General features: G+C 50.6%; 1 protein-coding gene across 2 annotated transcripts in view; it reads right to left on the reverse strand.

The window, feature by feature from the left end:
- Positions 1–167: 167 nt before the first annotated feature.
- The window catches only part of GMPR (guanosine monophosphate reductase), a 42,120-nt gene continuing 25,806 nt past the window's right edge, over positions 168–16,481 (reverse strand). Inside the window, exons 6-9 of one of the 2 annotated variants that reach the window (XR_013999455.1) lie at positions 14,761–14,867; positions 5,769–6,895; positions 4,192–5,726; positions 168–655 (exon numbers count right to left, since the gene is read on the reverse strand). Coding sequence is in view for 1 of the 2 variants with exons in the window: in XM_081146186.1 (XP_081002312.1) it covers positions 475–655; positions 4,192–4,351; positions 6,853–6,895; positions 14,761–14,867 (491 nt within the window). In the remaining variant the exon portion in view is untranslated. The remainder of the gene's footprint in view (positions 656–4,191; positions 5,727–5,768; positions 6,896–14,760; positions 14,868–16,481) is intronic. The other variant, XM_081146186.1, reaches the window with a different exon arrangement.

Consider the following 16,481-nt stretch of genomic DNA (forward strand, 5'->3'; position numbering starts at 1 on the left):
AAACAGAAGCTGGAGGGAGGTGATGCCGCTACTCTGACTGCCCCCCACCCGGTTCTCACCCCCCAAGGTGCATGGACTTAGATCCATGAGCATGTCGGGAAGGAGGGTGGAAACCCCCAGCTCCCCCTACAACTTGGTTCCTGAAAAGGCAAACTCCAGGACTCAAGTAAGTCTCAAGATAACAGCATTATATTAAAGTGAAACCATTTTCTTTTTTAAAAAAGAAAGAAAAAGGTACGAGTGTTAGTTTTAACAATGAGGTTATGAGTTCCGGGCAGCTGGGCTCTGCTGACCGTATCAGTGCTCTGCTTCCAGCCCCCCGAAAGGCACTAGGGGAGCCCCAGCGCCTCCAGGCGGCAGGAGGAGAGGAGGCAGCATGGGCCACTCGGGAGCAGCCGAAGCTCTGCTGTAACAGGAGATGTGAACGCAGCGTGTGTGGAAGCTCCGTGACCAGGACCGCACCTCACCCGCAGGTTAGCTGAACACCGTGTTGTGCTGCTGGGTCACCCGGATGAACGTGGTCCTCTTGCTGAGCTCTTTGAGCTTGGCAGCCCCCACGTAGGTGCAGGTCGACCTCAGTCCCCCGAGAATATCCAGAATCGTGTTTTCTACGTCCCCTTTGTAAGGCACTTCCACAGTTTTGCCCTCAGAGGCTCTGCAAGAAAAGGAAGTGCTCCTGTTAATCGGGCTCTTTGCCTTAGAAACCCAGCTAGAATCTTCCCAGCTCTGGCACCTTAAGCAGCCCCAGGGCCCTCAGGTAGCTAAATGCCACCCTGACCCCACACCCACACTGCTACAAACCCCAAGCTGACCATGCCAGCATCACAGATGAACACGGTCGTCCCACCCGAAATGCACGACTTCGCTGCTGGCTACTGAGAGCACCAGGGGAAGGCGTCTGTCAACAACACGGGACCATCCTGCACAATGACATTCCTCTCAGCAGCGGGCCTCTACTCTGCCCCCACAGGACAAACTTCATTTCTCCTCCATCTCAGTCTGTACACTAGTCTCCAACTGGCCCAGGGCCCAATGCCCAGGGGATGAGAGCAGACCTGGCGGATTACCTCCAGACCAACCCCTGCCACCGCCTCTGCTGCTCACCCTCCCTGATCAACAACAGAAGGAGCCTGGAGCTTCTCCCTCCTGCATCCCAGGTCAGACAGAGTGTCTTCAAAAGGGACAATCGGGAGAAGACTGATAAAATGAACAACCCTAACCCACCAGGTCACAGAGGAACCTCCACCGGCAAGATACAGCGACTCCCCCTAAGGGCCTGTCTTTCGGGGGGCCCTTTGCTGGGCACATTCCCCCAGCTCACTCCCTGCACTCACACAAGTCACTACACCTGTCTCCTGGGCGTGGGGTAAGGTCCCAGCAAGGTGGAACCCAAGGAGGACTCAAGACTTTCTCAGCACCAGAGACAAGGACTTTGGTTAGTATCTTTCTTGTTTTCAGAACATCCAGAAATTCAGGTGTAGCAAGTGCAAACACTAGGCAATATCTCACTGTCCTTGCTGAGTCGTCCACTCTTCACAAGGCCACCAACTAACACTGTGATTCCATAGGACGGGTCCCCTTCCTGCAAAATGGAGAGACAGTCCAGACTTGCTTTTGGAGAGGCATCACAAGACGGAAACCTCAGATCTATGTAAAACTCTAGCCCTCAACACAATCTGGAAATTGTAACCACCAACTTGTTACTGGAACTTTCTCTAGCTGGTCTCTTCAACTGTTAAAACAGTATCTCCTGATTAGAAACTTACTACCTAGAATTTCAAGAGAGAGTAACTCCTGTACGCTGAAATCTACACATGCAGGACTCCCTTGGGTGAAATCTAGCTATTTAACCACCAACTAGATGAAGGGCTGGCCTAGTGGCTGGCTTAGGGCGCCAATATCATGAAGCAGATGACTTGTGTCACTGCACTGTGACCAGAGACCAACGTATGCACACGTGTGCCTGCAACAACTGCCACTTCATCTTCTCAAGGCCCGGGGCCTTCCTGGAAACTACCCACTGCTTCTCAGCTAACTGGTGATAGCACCTTTTGCAAGTCATTTGTTGTTGATGCTCAAGTCTTCTCATCTGTAAAACAAAGGTACTTTGATCTACCACGAACAGCGTGAGAACTAAATAAATGGTTAATGACTGGGAAGGAACTAGCACAGCATAAATACCTCAGTCTTAAGTATAATGTTAAATAGAACCACTCTCGTGAGAAGATAATAGCGAGGCTGCAGAGAGGGAAAGAGGATGGATGGAGGGAGGAAGTTAGGCAGAGACAGACAGACAGACAGATGCAGCCTGCGGGGCTCAGTCTGCCTTCGGATTACGGTTCTGATTCCTTCAGCACGTCCCTTCCTTGTCTAAGGCTCGAACCCACTTCCAGAACCGGGTCTTGCTACTCCTGAGTATTGTATTTTCTGTTATGTCTAGACCCTGCTGAAATTACAGGAGAAGATTTTTCTTTTGGCCCCTCGGCTTCTGTTTGTCTAGCCTAGCCGGGCCTTCCCAGTCTCTTTTCTTAGAACCCAAGACAGATGCGACGACTAGAGGGCAAAAACAAAAAGCATACTCTAGGCGAAGCAGCCAGCGGCCACTCACTCACAATGGCTCCACTTCACGCCAGCACCTAGGAGACCGACCGGGCACCACCTGGATGGCGACAGCGGCTGCTAGTACCGCATGGAGCTTCTTGGCCAGAGGTCCAGGTTAGCACTAAGGGCAGCAATCACCTTCCCCCCCGATCAGGTACCACGGGGGAGAAAGCTGGCCTCTGCAGGCGGCCCGGGAAGGAGCGCGCCCTTGTCCTGTCTGAAGTTGCCGGGTGAAGGTCTCCTACCCCCCTTTCCCACCCTGCCTTCCCCATGGTATCCCGTCCCTTTATTGAGGTTTCCCGTAAAAGAGAAAAAGACTAGAGAGACTGAGGACAAGTCCCCAGTGCCCAACTGAAGAACAGAACCCTGGGAGAGCACCCCACACCGCCCACCTACCCACCCAAAAACCTCGGGGGGCTGTTGCCCTCTAGATTGGTTTGAACCTTATATAACGCATCTGAATCCCACGTCCTTACAGTAAGCAATTAGGCATGGAAAGGATGGTAGGAAAGGGAGGGTGTCAGCCACGGAGGGCTTGGGTTTGCATCCTAGTGCCTGAGGCTCCTGGAGAAAGGCAGGCAGCTCTCACACAGGACTTCCTCCTGCGGATACAGGGCCTTCCATCCTGCCCCCTTCTTGTAGCCTGTCGTCAGCGCTAACCCCAGTAAGGGCAATAGACTCGAGCAGGGGAAGGCCGTGGATATATTCTGTCAGAAGGTTCTTAAAACACACATGCAGACAATTAAAATGGAAGTGATGCGTCCACCTGAAACCTGTAATTTTATTAGCCAATGTCACCCCAATATATTTAATTAAAAAATAAAAATAAATGGAAGTGAAATGAAAGGCGAGGTTATCTTTTGGGATCATAGATTTAAGAGTCTCATGCTCTACCGACAGAGCTAGCCGGGCACCTTGGGATCATAAATTAAAAAAAAAAAAAAAGATAAGCAGAAGTGAGCATCCTTTCTGCAATGAGTGACAATTCAATGGCTAAAAATGCCACACACCCCCACCCCCGAGTCAACTGTCAGAGGCTAGAGGCGGGTTAGAGTCCTGTGAGAGCTCCTGTAGGTGAAACTTGGCATTCTTCAAGAAAGCCGACCTCCACCGGATGGTGCAGACCACGCCTGTTTCACATGCAACAGGAGACCCATTCTTCAACCCAACTCTTGCAGCTGAACTCACGCCAGGCCAGGGGTCAGAGGTTATTGGGAGAGCTCAGCCAAGCCTCTATCAGAAGGACCAGGCAGTGACCTTCCGGCCACCCTTTGGAAGTCTGGAGCGTCACCTCTGGGACTGGCTGAGCAGCAGTCCTGCCTCCTCACACATACCCCCAGTCACATGCCCAACCCATCCCAAAACAGTTCTGCCCTCACTGCCTTTTGAGGGCCCCAAACGCTACAAATACTAGTTGGGTGAAAAAAATATGGCCATTTAAAAAGAGCAAGATAGGTTTTCTAGCCCCTTAACACAGAGCTTTAATATAAACAGAAGTGATATTCTCCGAGACCTCCTTCGATCTCGTTTCCGTAGGAAGCGGGAGAAATGGGAGCCCTCACCACTGAGAAGCCCCGGTCTGCCCCTTACCTGTACTCGGCGACCCCTCCCGAGTGCTTCTTCATCGCCGTTTCAGAGCTCATCCCATAGAAGAGCTTGAGTTTCTGTCCGTCCCTCTCGATCACCTCTCCAGCACATTCGGTGTGGCCCGAAAACATCCCTCCCAGCATGACAAAGTCTGCTCCAGCTCCTAAACGCCAAGTGTGGGACAAACAGAGGGAAGAGCTCAGAGAAAATCAGCTCTGGACAGATCCCAGGGCTACCCCAGCTCACCCTCCCGCCTCCCAGCTACAGTCAAGAGCAAAGCTCAGCCCTGCCCTCGTGAAAAGGTTCAAGGTTCCCTTTATAGGGAGTCAGGCACTGGACACTCAGGAAACAAGTGCGGCCTCCTGAAGGTCGGTGGCTAATACGCAGGTCCGTCCTTCGCAGTTAACGACTAACTTCCCGAGGTCCAACTCTTAGAATCAGAGAAATGTGAGAGACGGGATGCTGCCAATCTCACGCTGAATGCAGCAACTCCTCCGCAGTGTCCCCGTCGGGCGCACAGCCTGCCTTAAGCTCTCCGCACACTCACACCCTGACGTGTAGATCACGAGAAGACCTCAGAGCAGACGGGACCTCCTATACCAGAGACTGGCATGAAGGAGAGACACCCACTCATAGGTATGTGTGCATGTATGTACAGTGTGTAAAACTATCTCGCCTCTATTGTGATAAATATTTGACTTCCGGAGTAAAAAAATATCCCATATTAATCACCAAATGACATGAAACTTCCAGGCTAGGTTCGGAGGAGACTGGGGTACTGAAGCTGCCCACGTAAGCTGTGTTGGGACAGGGCCGGGAACCGCGGGAACAGCAGGGCTGGCTCACTGCTGTGCCCTCAGGGTCTGTCACAGTGCATGGCACATGGGAGATGCAAATGACTCATTGTCAAGGAAGAAAAAGGCGTTATGTGGAAGCCCCCACCCGTCCATGGACACCGTGCTACAAACGGCTGCAACCACTCCCCACCCGTGAGTCCTGTGGAGGGCTTGTATTCAAAACACGAGGTCATCAGGGCACAGGTGTATTACATAATTAGGGTGACGGACAAGAGGAACAAGCATAGGAACCCCTGAAAAGTGGCCTTGACCTCTATCTGGTGGTTTAGTTATAAGAGGACCTTGGGGAGACAGAGGCATGGGAGGGGGGAGGCGAGGCACACAGTCCTGCAGCTCAGCGTTACAGAAAGACAGGCTGTGCAGGGCAAGCCCTTGGCCTGCAGCCAGGCAGGCACCACAGGACCTTTCTACCTGGCAACCAGCTTTGAAGACCATTCCTTGTGGGGTCGCTGACACAGACGCCGGCTCTGTGGCCCCTGTGCCATGATTATAAGGGGCAGAGAAAGCTGGTGTCCAGCCAGGCCTCCTGATGACCACAGCCCTGGGAGCAGAGGGAAACAGCAGGAACACAGAGCACAAATCCGCTCAATGATGCTCCGAAGTGGCTTCTAATTATTTCCATTTCTGACCACTCTCCTGTCCTTCCCCAACATGGTCCCCCTCCTCATGCTCACTCAGCCCCTGGCTGCACCGACTGGAAGGAGAGTGGGCGAGGGAAGACGCCAGGAACCTCACCCAGACCTGCTATCTGCGAGGCTCCTTCCTCAGGTCCAGGCACCTTAACGTGTACTCAGCTCCCACTCTGAGCAGGGGCACTGTGTGCGCTGTTAGCAGGGAGCCCAAGACGGAACACCCACCAGTGTTAAGCAGCAGCTGCTCAGAAATCAATAGTAAAACTGTCCTTAGCCTACGGTCCTTACATCAAGGTTACTGAGCGCACTAGAATAGCAGGAGACCCGTGTTCTCCCTGCTCTGCCCCCGAGTATGGGACCCTGACTTTGTCACTTGCCTCTCAGAGCCTTGTCCCCTGGACATTCTTCAGGTTCTCTACAAACTACAAACCCAGCCGCTGAGAACACTGCCCCATGTGTCCTTTTGTCACCATCAGGGTTTAAAAACTAAAAACAAAAACAGCCAATGCCTAGCCTACAACTTTCTGTGGGATGAACTCTGAACGAGTGATGAAGCACACGGGAAGGACCACTGAATGCAGGCAAGGGGAAGAGCTGCTGGCATCACCCAGCTGTGCAGGCAGCTCTGACTTCTGAACGAAGCTGGCAAAGGTTAGGTGGTGGGCACAGCATGCTGAGATGCTGGGCTTCCAAGCGCCTTCCCAAGAAAAACCCAGGACCTCCCCAGCCCCACTGGCTCACAGTGGACACTGCTGCCCCCTAGTGGGGAATGGGCTCCTCAGCCTCCGGTAAGAAAGTGCTGCCGGGAAGCCAGCCCTCCTATGGGTTTTCCCCAAGACCCTCCCTGAAGTTACTGGTATTTGGACCCGGTACTGCCCTTTTCCACAGGTGCCCTGAACCTCCTCAGGCCATGACTTCACCCACTCCTGGCTTGCAGGATGCCGTCCCTAGATCTGTCCCTGGGTACTCTGCCAGCTCTGCCACCAGCCAGAATGAAACCGATGCCAGGATTTGGGCCAGTTAGGCCTGAAATCCTGGGAGAGAACACTCAGGACTGGCCCAGGACATCCCTGCAGGTTCCACCTCCTCATTCCAGATCCTACCCAACCCCCAGTTCCCACCACAGCCAGCTCTCAGCTGCAGGGAGCTCCCTCCCCTCCCTCCGTTCTCCTTACCAAAGGCTTTGGCGACATCTCCTGGACACGTGCAGCCTCCATCCTTCAAGGAGGAAAGAGCAAAGGGGATGTCAAGGGGAGCTCACCCAGGCTGTCCCTCTCCCCTGGGGTGCCTGGAAGTTCATGCCCATCCCTATCCCCCCGCCAAGTACACAACCCCCAGAGCCAAAGCCCAACATTCCCCTCTCAACAGGGCACCTTCCATCCCCCAGCCCTGTCCACTGCCTGGGAAGCTGCTGAGCACAAGAGGGGCTCACACCTCCTCCAGCCCCTTACACAGCACACCTAGCCATTCCCCCACTCAGTAGTCACCTCTCCCCACCTGCCTGGTGTGAGGTGAAATTTATTTAGTACAAAGGCTGAATAATCTTAAGAGCCAAAAAGAACACTGAGTTCATTCCTGTGTATTTCCAGCCACCTCGTGTGTTTCTCATTAACCTGCATGCAACGTACCCAGTTACCTTAGTCGAACATGCATCCCTGACACCGCCCCACCCACCTGGAAGACAGTCTCTTACCCTGGGCTGCCCAGCACAGTTCAGCTGTGGGGTTAGGTTTAAACACCAGCAACCTTGCCAGGCCAGTGTGGCTCAGTGGTCGAGTGTTGAACCATGAACCAGGAGGTTGCCCAGTTCAATTCCCCTTCAGGGCACATGCCTGGGTTGCAGGCTCGATCCCCAGTGGGCGGCGTGCAAGAGGCAGCCGACAGATGATGTTTCTCTCTCACTGATTTTTCTCTCTCTCCCCCCCTCTCCCTTCCTTTCTCTCTAAAATCAATAAAAGCATATTTAAACACCAGCAACCCAGTACCAGCTTTCCAGGATGCAAAGCCACTGTGCTCCTCACAAAGGGCACATGCCCTGCTATTCACAATGTGGCCAGTGTGAGGTCCAAGAAGGCAAAGGGTGGCAAGGGTGGCCTGGAGTAGCTGCCAGACCCAATAGGGGGAGGCAAAGAAGCAACCTGGGCAGGCAGGGTCAGCGCTCAGGGCTGATAAGATGTGACAGCCCAAATTTAGTGTGGGTCTTGGAGGAACCCCAAGGTCTCAGAGGGAAGTGTCTGTTGCCCGAAGGTGGGACCCACCCTCAGAGTGGCCAGACGAGCACCGGGAAGAACACAGAAATCACCGGCCACCCAGACTGCCTTGATTTACACTTGGCAGGAAGGAGGGGTGCCTCTGGAGTTGGGGGCACCTCTGGAGCTGGAGGGCATCTATGTGGAACTGGGACCCCTTCCCGAATAGCGTCTCCAGCTGAGGACATAGTATCTCTGTGACTCAGTCCTATTTTCTGGCTGCTATTTAGACCATCACTCCAGGACCTAGAGCTCAAATACTGGTTCATGACTTCTTTGCAGTGACTTCTCAGCAAAAAGCAAGTATGAAGGCTCAACCTCTTCCTTTACGAATGTTTACTGACTGTAAGTATTTCCTCAATCAAGTGTGTTATTCGCTTCTCTGACGCCCTGACGACCACCAGCTAGCAAGGAGTGAATTTCAGACACCTCCCCACTGAAGGCATGTGGCCAAGCCCTCCCCGTGCAGACAGCAACGGGCAGGCGGCTCTGCACATCCAGTCAGTGCTTCAAAGCTGCAGAATACTTACTCTTTCAAAGGAACAGCCCCATATGCCCTTCACGTATCCTGCCAATTATTTTTAAAGTGCTCTACCTCTTTATCTAAACCAGTTCTATACAATAGGGTTTCAAACTTATAACCTCAAAAGATGAAATATACTCATGCTCTTGTTAAATAGGTCCCTAACATACTGACTTTGAACACACACACCCCCCTTACGTCTTTTGCTCACCTGCTTGTAAGTAACCCGTGACTGCTCGGGTATCTCGTGTGGGGCCCTGAAATTCCACATTTCTGTGGTTAGTGATGAGGCTGCCTCAGAGGATCTGTGCTACCGGGACCCTGAGAAAGTGAGCTCTCCTCCCAGGATGGACCAGATCCACTGTTAGTAGGACTTGTGACACGCTGTGGAGAGGAAGTCACATCTGCAGTGCCCTCTGCTCACTCTGTCTGGGTACACACAGAGTGCAGGCCAACACGCTGATGACATGTCACCCAGTGCCACCCAACATCACATCATGCTGCAGAGCACAGGGGTCGGCTCCCTGATACCATCTGCAGGTGACTTCCAAAAGTTGTTCAAAGCATGATTTCATGTTGTCAGGAGGCAGAGCAGTAGGGACAAACCCCTGAGATCTAAGAGACAATTAACTTCATACAGAAACATTCCTAGCTGTTGGAAGCTTGATTTAAAAAAGTGTGCAGCCCTGGCTGGTATGGCTCCGTGGTTAGAGCGCCGGCCCTCCGAATGAAGGGTCTCGGGTTCAATTCCAGTCAAGGGCATATACCTCGGTTGTGGGCTCGATCCTTGGCCCCAGTTGGGGAGCAAGCTGGAGGCAACCAATCGATGTGTCTCTCTCACATCGATGTTCGTCTCTCCCCCTCTCTGTCTCTCCCTTCCACTCTCTCTGCAAAGCAATGGAAAAAATATCCTCGGGTGAGAATTTAAAAAAAAAAGTATGCAGTGCTTGCTTCAGTAGCACATACACTAAAAAAAATGTGCAGATATTCAAAGGGTTACTTGGTTTGTTTTTCAAGAGTGTTAACACTGTATTTTAGTAGAAAAGGCATCACATCACACAAGTGGTGATTCAATCAGTGAAGTGTCAGCATACCTCTTCTTTTTGAAAAAAAGAAGTACTCATCCCTCAAATAAGGGGTAGTAAAAGCAAACATGGGGTAGGCAGAAGATATGTGACTCAAACACCTACTATGAGCCAGGAACTGTTACAAACTTCAACCACCACAAGAACCTGAAGTTGATATTTTGTAGGTGAGGGAGGTGGGTAAGGGCAGCTCAGATAGGTTGAGTGACTTGCCCAAGATCACACAGCTACAATAATAGAAGAACAAGACTGGAACCCTGGTTAAGAGTAAACTCTAAAAATGTCTAGAATCATACCTATCAAAGCATTAGTGGTGGTTACCTTAAGATGATGGCAGTTCTAGTCATATTTATTTTCTTTACCTTTATTTGTATTTTATAACTTTTTCTAGGCTAAACCTATTTTTATTTGGGTAATTTTTCAAGTCTAAAAGAATTATTTAAAAGAATTTGTTTAGGTATTTCTAAATCAAGGTCCATCTGTTCCTAAAGTACTATATTAAGTCAATACGATTACAGTGGTACCTTGGTTTTCAAATGTAATCCATTCCGGAAGACCATTCGAGTTCTGAAATGTTCAAAAACCAAGGGATCCACAGCCAACAGCGAGGCCTCAGGATCTTGCCCTCAGCGGAAGCCATGCGGCATGTTCGACTTCCGAGGCACGTTCAAAAACTGAAGCACTTCTGGATTTACAGCACTCGTAAACCGAAATGTTCATCAAAGGAGATGTTCCAAAACCGAGGTACCACTGTATAGGCAATTTGCTGATCAATCTTTTCACTTCTTTGCCGAGGATCAGCGAGGGGATGAGGACAACGACTGGGTGTAGGAAGGAGACTGAGGACTGCTTTGAATCAACCCAACCCTCTATCATTAACAGCCCCTCAGGGCATCAGGCCTCCTCAAACTTGATAAGCGCATTCTCTAGGTCTTTACAGCATGCACCGATTAAAATGCTGAATTTGAATAAAGAAGAGGCGATAGTAATCCCAGTCAACCTAGTCATAGGATGTTTTTAGGTCCTGAGAAGCACTACAAAAGTCCAAGCCATTTTGGTTGTTGGTGCAAATCCCTCCCCTTCCAGTGGTTCAGCAGGTGCTGATTCTTGAGTCTTCTCTGCAAGATGTGCTTGAGGACTCTGAGGGGAAAGGACCTGGTATAGAACAGATTAAGCTGAAGTCTCCCAAAGCACTGTGGTGGGAAAATGAGCAGCCTGGGATCCTGCAGAAACCTGCATTCCCTGTGAATTCAGCAGGCCCTTCACCCTCTTTGAGTCTCAATTTTAATGAGGGAGGGCACGGGAGGGAGTGGAACACTGGAGATGAACAGACTTTGGTCTGAGTGCTGGCTCTGCCCCCACCACAGTGTGATGTTGAACAAGTTACTTAAGGACACGCACGAAGCCTCAGTTTTCTCACCTGGTATGATTGTTAATTGTATGTGTCAACTTGAGTGGGCGACGGAATGCCTGGATATTTGGTTAAACATCATGCTGGATGCTTCTGTGGGGATGTTTGTCAATAAGATTCACATCTGAATAAGTGGACTGAGTAAATCAGATGGCCCTCTCTAATGTGGGTGGGCCCCTTCTAATCCGTTGACGGTCTGAGTGGAACAAAAAGGCTGACCCTCCCCGAGAGAATTTTTCCTAATTGACTGCCTTTAAATTGGGAAGTAGGCTTTTTCCTGTCTTAGGATTCCAACAGAAACATTGGCTCTTCCTGGTTCTCACACCTTCAGACTCAGGCTAGAACTCCACCATCAGCTGTCTCTAGCTTGCTAAGCCATCCTTCAGATGTTGGGGCTTCTTACCCTCCATAATCACATGAACCAATTCCTTATAGAAATTCTCTCTCTCTCATCACACACACTACTGGATGTTTCTCTAGAAATCCCTAATACACCTATCAAATAAAGATAGCAGCTACCTTGTCAGGTTGTTCCAAGGATTAAAGATTGTATGCATGTTATGCCTGGCAGATAGTAGGTGCTCAATAAATGATAGCCATTACTTCCTCCAAAGCTGTTTCCGCCTTTAAAATTCTCTCCTTTGTGCGACATCCCTAGCAGATGACAAGACAAAATTAACTGGTCACACCTTCATCTTCACCTACACGGGAGATATCCCGAATTTTTCAGCTCTCTGCTGCTCAGAGCCCATGTTGGCCACAATAAACAGAAACCTGATTCAAGTCCAGCCTCTTGGGTATAAGCACCTGCTGAACAGACCCTATGCTGCGGCTTCCTTCTGAACTTCACTGGCACAGATGTGCTAACTCAGCAACTAAAGTGTGAAATGAAACAGCTGGAAGGCAACGGATAAAGTGGCAGGATCCCAAACATCAGATGGGTTTCCAGCAAGTCTAGGACTGCCGGCAAGTGGGAGAAAAATACTTGTGAAACTCCCTTAGTCAAAGGGACTGTGAGGACAACAGCTGCTCCCAAGACACTCAGCTGGTCAGAAGGAATGACCTGAAGTCAAGACTACAGACCCCTCATAAGTCTGCGAACTTTGATCTTTTGGCTAAAAATTGAACTTCTAACCCCATCTAGGAAATCTCTCACATTAATGGAAAGTTAAAGAACCTCGTAGCACCAGTTCCACTGCCTGAGCTGTCATTGTCCCTCGCTGACAAATTCAGAGCTGTTCCTGGCACTACCTGATGAGACCTAACTCTGGAACAATGACCAGAACCGTAGAAGCTGGAGGTTCTCAGTCTTGACAGCACATCAGGATTACCTGGAGGACTTGTTAGAACAGACTCCTGGGCCTCACCTTCTGAGTTTCTGATTAAGGTCTAGATAGGGTCTAAAATTTTCTCACAAGTTCTCAGTTGATATTGATGCTGCTGGTCTGGGCACCACACTTACAGAATTGCTGAAATAAGCTATACATGAGGTGTGCTGTGTAAAGAGAGCCCAAGCTGATTTCCAATCAGTCACCTGTGGTGCAAGCAGAGCCTCCACCCCCTTCCACAACCGGTCTCGTCAACTAAGCAGGTATGAAATTCCTAGAAAGGCACAAGTATGGGATCTCAGAATATGTGCATAGTAAAATTATTAATTTGACCTCCACTGATTTGGAAATGGTACCCATTCAAGGTGTATGATATAGGTTCTAAATTCTGATTAAGATTCTTGATGGTAACAGAGGCTTATGGCTGATGACATATGCTGCTTTTGGGGGCCAACCTCTGAAGAGTTCAATTCACTAGGATGGGGTCTAAGAATGTCAATTATAAAAGGCTTCCCTGGTGATCCTCATGCAGTCAGCCTGAGACAAGGCTACTGTGAGCATCTCAAAACTACTGGCGTATTGGAGAAGGTACAGTCTGATGGGTTCTCACTCAGCCAATCACCTCACTCAGCAAATGTAGGATAATAGCTTTATGTCAGCCTCTTACACACTAGTTGCTCAATAAATGGGTTAATCTGTTCACTGAGGCAAAAGCTAAAGGGAAGGGTATTGAATGGAGGGCCTTAGATCTCTGCCTCCAATCAACCTTCAGTCATTTATCAGTTTGTAGCACAACAGTAGATGCTCTGTTAAGACTTGTGGACTGTATGGGGATGGGTGGATGAAAAGCCTGGGTGGATGAAAAGCCTGGGCGGATGAAAAGCCTGGGTGGAGAAGTAGAAGGAGCACAGGAAATCTGCACCGGAGCTCAAGTTAAGGACCTGGATCCTAGCTTCAGTTGTTGCCTGAAGGACCCGGGGAGGGGGGAGGGGGGAGCAACAGGTGCAGCTCACACGCTGTAGTAAGGCTCAACAGAGAGGATGTGCATGTGGGATTTTTAAAGAGTATTCACATACCCTCAAAACAGGTCCAGAACTCAAACCGCCACAGGCTGAAATGCTGAGCCAAAATCAACAAGACACTATTCCACAGGGATATGTAATTCAAAGTGTGGCTCAGTGGCTGAGCATGGACCTATGAACCAGGAAGCCAGGGTTGGATTCCCGGTCAGGGCACATGCCCAGGGCTGTGGCTGGATCCCCAGTAGGGGGCGTGCAGGAGGCAGCCGATCAATGACTCTCTCTCATTATTGATGTTTCTCTCTCTCTTTCCCTCTCCCTTCCTCTCTCTGAAACCAACAAAAAACATATTTAAAAAAAACAACCTAGTATTTAATGTGGGAGCACAACTCAGCAATTGTACAACTAAAAAGATCTGAAGATGTAATTTACTATATTCAATATAAGTCCATGGTTATAGAACCACTAAAAATGTGTTACTTCAGAATTTGTAAAACAAAACAAAACAAAACAAAAATACACACGTATCATCCACATAAGGAGAAGCCATGGTTCTATCTGAGTCCGTCCAATTATATCTGATATGCTCTTCCTGTTCTGAGCATCCCATGTAGAAGGGGAGAGACATAGTAACTCTGTACTGTGGTCACATTGATAAGGTGGAGAATTACAAAAAAAACTGAGGATTTTAACTTGATATTCATTCAATTGCCTGAGAGCTGTGGTACTGTTCTTCCAGGAGCTTCAGAAAGGTGTCCTCAGATCACTACCTGCCTCTCCTCACCTCCTTCTGTACCTGTCCCCACCTGCAAAATCTAACTTCTGCCCTGATAGGCCACTGCATCTGCTCTCGCTGTGGCAGCTGGCAGCATCCAATCCTATGCAGATGTGACCAGTAAGATGAGGTCATCCTGAAGGAGGCTGGGCCTCTAATCCAATAGGACTGGTGTTCTTACAAAAAGGAGGAATCTGGACACAAAGACAGACATGCACATGGGTAGGACACTATATGAAAACAGTAATTGTGGTGCCACAAGCCAAGGGACTATTAGAAGCTTGAGAGGCCTAGAGCAGAGCCTTCCCTGGAGCATTCACGGCCCCACCAACACCTTGATCTCGAACCTCTGGCCTGCAGGACTGTGAGACAACATATGTCTCTTGTTTAAGGGCCCAGTTTGGGTGGCCCTCTCATTTTCCCAAAGTTCCTCACATGCCCATCATGCTACGTACCACTCTGAGTTGTTACTGACTAGCGTTCTTACTAACTAATGTGCCCACCTCGCTCACTGCAGAATGAGTGGGTAGGGCCTGTGTCTGCTATGCCCGCAGTGCCCGCTCATTCCCAAGCCCAGAGGATGCCACTGGGTGAACAGCAGCTGGAAGCAGGGTTCCCTCAGGACCAGGAAGCAGGGCCCTGAAATCCCGACCTGCTCCCCAATTTGTCCCCCAGCCCCACGTGGAGACTTACAGAGATGATGTGCCCCTTCAGGCCATGGGCAGAGTCGGCGCACTCTATCACAGCACTCAGCTGGGGGTAGCCCACCCCTGTCTTGGTGCGGGTGGTGCACACAGAGCCTGGATGGAAGAAGAAGTGAACCCCAAAAAGAGATGGTTAATGAAAGAGTAGAATGGGGCATAAAATGAGCCTCCATCACTGTCACACAGCCCTGCCCCAATTTCCTGGGGGTGAACTTCCCATGGCATAGGAGAGGGGCGAGGGGAGGCGCTGCTCAGCATCTCTATGGAGTTGTGTATAACCACACCATCTGGCCATGCAGCCCTTCAGGTCCTCTTGGCCGTCACCTGCTCACGTCTAGGACATATTCCAACCCATAACCTGCCACCATCACTCTCTCCGGTGACATCAGCAACCCCTTAGTGGCCGAGCAGTGACTCCACAAGTAAAGCCCCATTCCTTCCCACTTGCTTCCCTTTCCCACAACCACACTACACTTCAAGGAACTTTAGATTCCTCCCTCAGTCTCCAGCCCTCTTCACCTTCCATTTCCATCAGATGACTAACTTCTCCATGCCTCAGTGCCTCCCCTGCGACATGAAAACAACACTGGCCTCATGGGGCTGTGGTAGAAATTAAATGGCAGAGGGCTTGGCACCAACCCTAATCCTTCCTGTACCCTCACCCACCCAACTCCGTCCTCAACACGCCCTGGCCCGCTGCTCTTCATGATCTCACAGTCCACCTCCAACCCTGTCCGTGGTACCCATCCAGCCTGGACTCTGAGGTCAGCCTCCATTTCAGGACCCATGCCAGCCACCCGGGTGCCTTCATCCTCTTGACCTCTGTCTTTCCCAGGGTCAAGGCCAGCCCTGGTTGACCCTCTGCATGATCCCAGCTAGGTCCAAGCCAAGTCATGCTGGAAGCACCAGCATCTCCAGCACATGTCTCCTTGCTCAAGACCTGCCCTCCCTCCCAGCAAGTGAGCACCCTGCTCTGAGAGCACCTACATCAACCTCCTGAATGTCCATCATCCTCTCCCACCTTCTGCTCTCCCCTCCGCTGACCACACTCCAGCCGTGCTGACCTTTCAAACTCCTCCTGCACAGCGAGTTTCTTCCCACCTTTGGGATTCTCTGTACGTGATGTTCTCTCTGTCCAAACACTCCCCTGTTCCAACCCCTGGGTGTTGTCAAACCTCTCTCATCTTTCAGGCTTCACCTTAAATGCCACTGCCTCGGGAAGTTGTTCGTTACAGCACTCATTTCAAAACGAGGAATTTAGATAATTATCTGTGTCAGCACCAAGGCCCTGTTTCCTCTCTGCCCGATGGTGAGCTCCATGGGTGTTCATTCCTGTAGTGCTGAGAATAGAGCCCGTACCTAAGGCACTATAAATAGTCACGGAGAGAATGTGTGAGCTGGGGAATGAGTGAGCCACCCACACCCGTCTCCACTGCTCCACCACTCAGTCAGTGCCCCGTGAACGTGCTGTGGTGTCAATGATGGAGCGCCCTGAAGCCCTGTGAAAGCTGGGCCTGCACCTGCACTCCTCCACTGCCCGCCAGGACTGGAATGAGGTGCTCAGAGCCCCTGCCTCCTCTCCTGCTCCCCACCTCACCAGCAGCTTTGCAGTTTCCCACATGTCTCCCAGGTGTCCTTAGGAACAGGGTCAGACAGAGAACCATGTCTGTACTCCTCAGCTTGGCTTGACCAGGAAAACAGGATGGGGGG

This window comes from Miniopterus schreibersii (assembly GCF_964146895.1).
Source record: "Miniopterus schreibersii genome assembly, chromosome: 8".
In the NCBI taxonomy this organism is placed as follows: domain Eukaryota; kingdom Metazoa; phylum Chordata; class Mammalia; order Chiroptera; family Miniopteridae; genus Miniopterus; species Miniopterus schreibersii.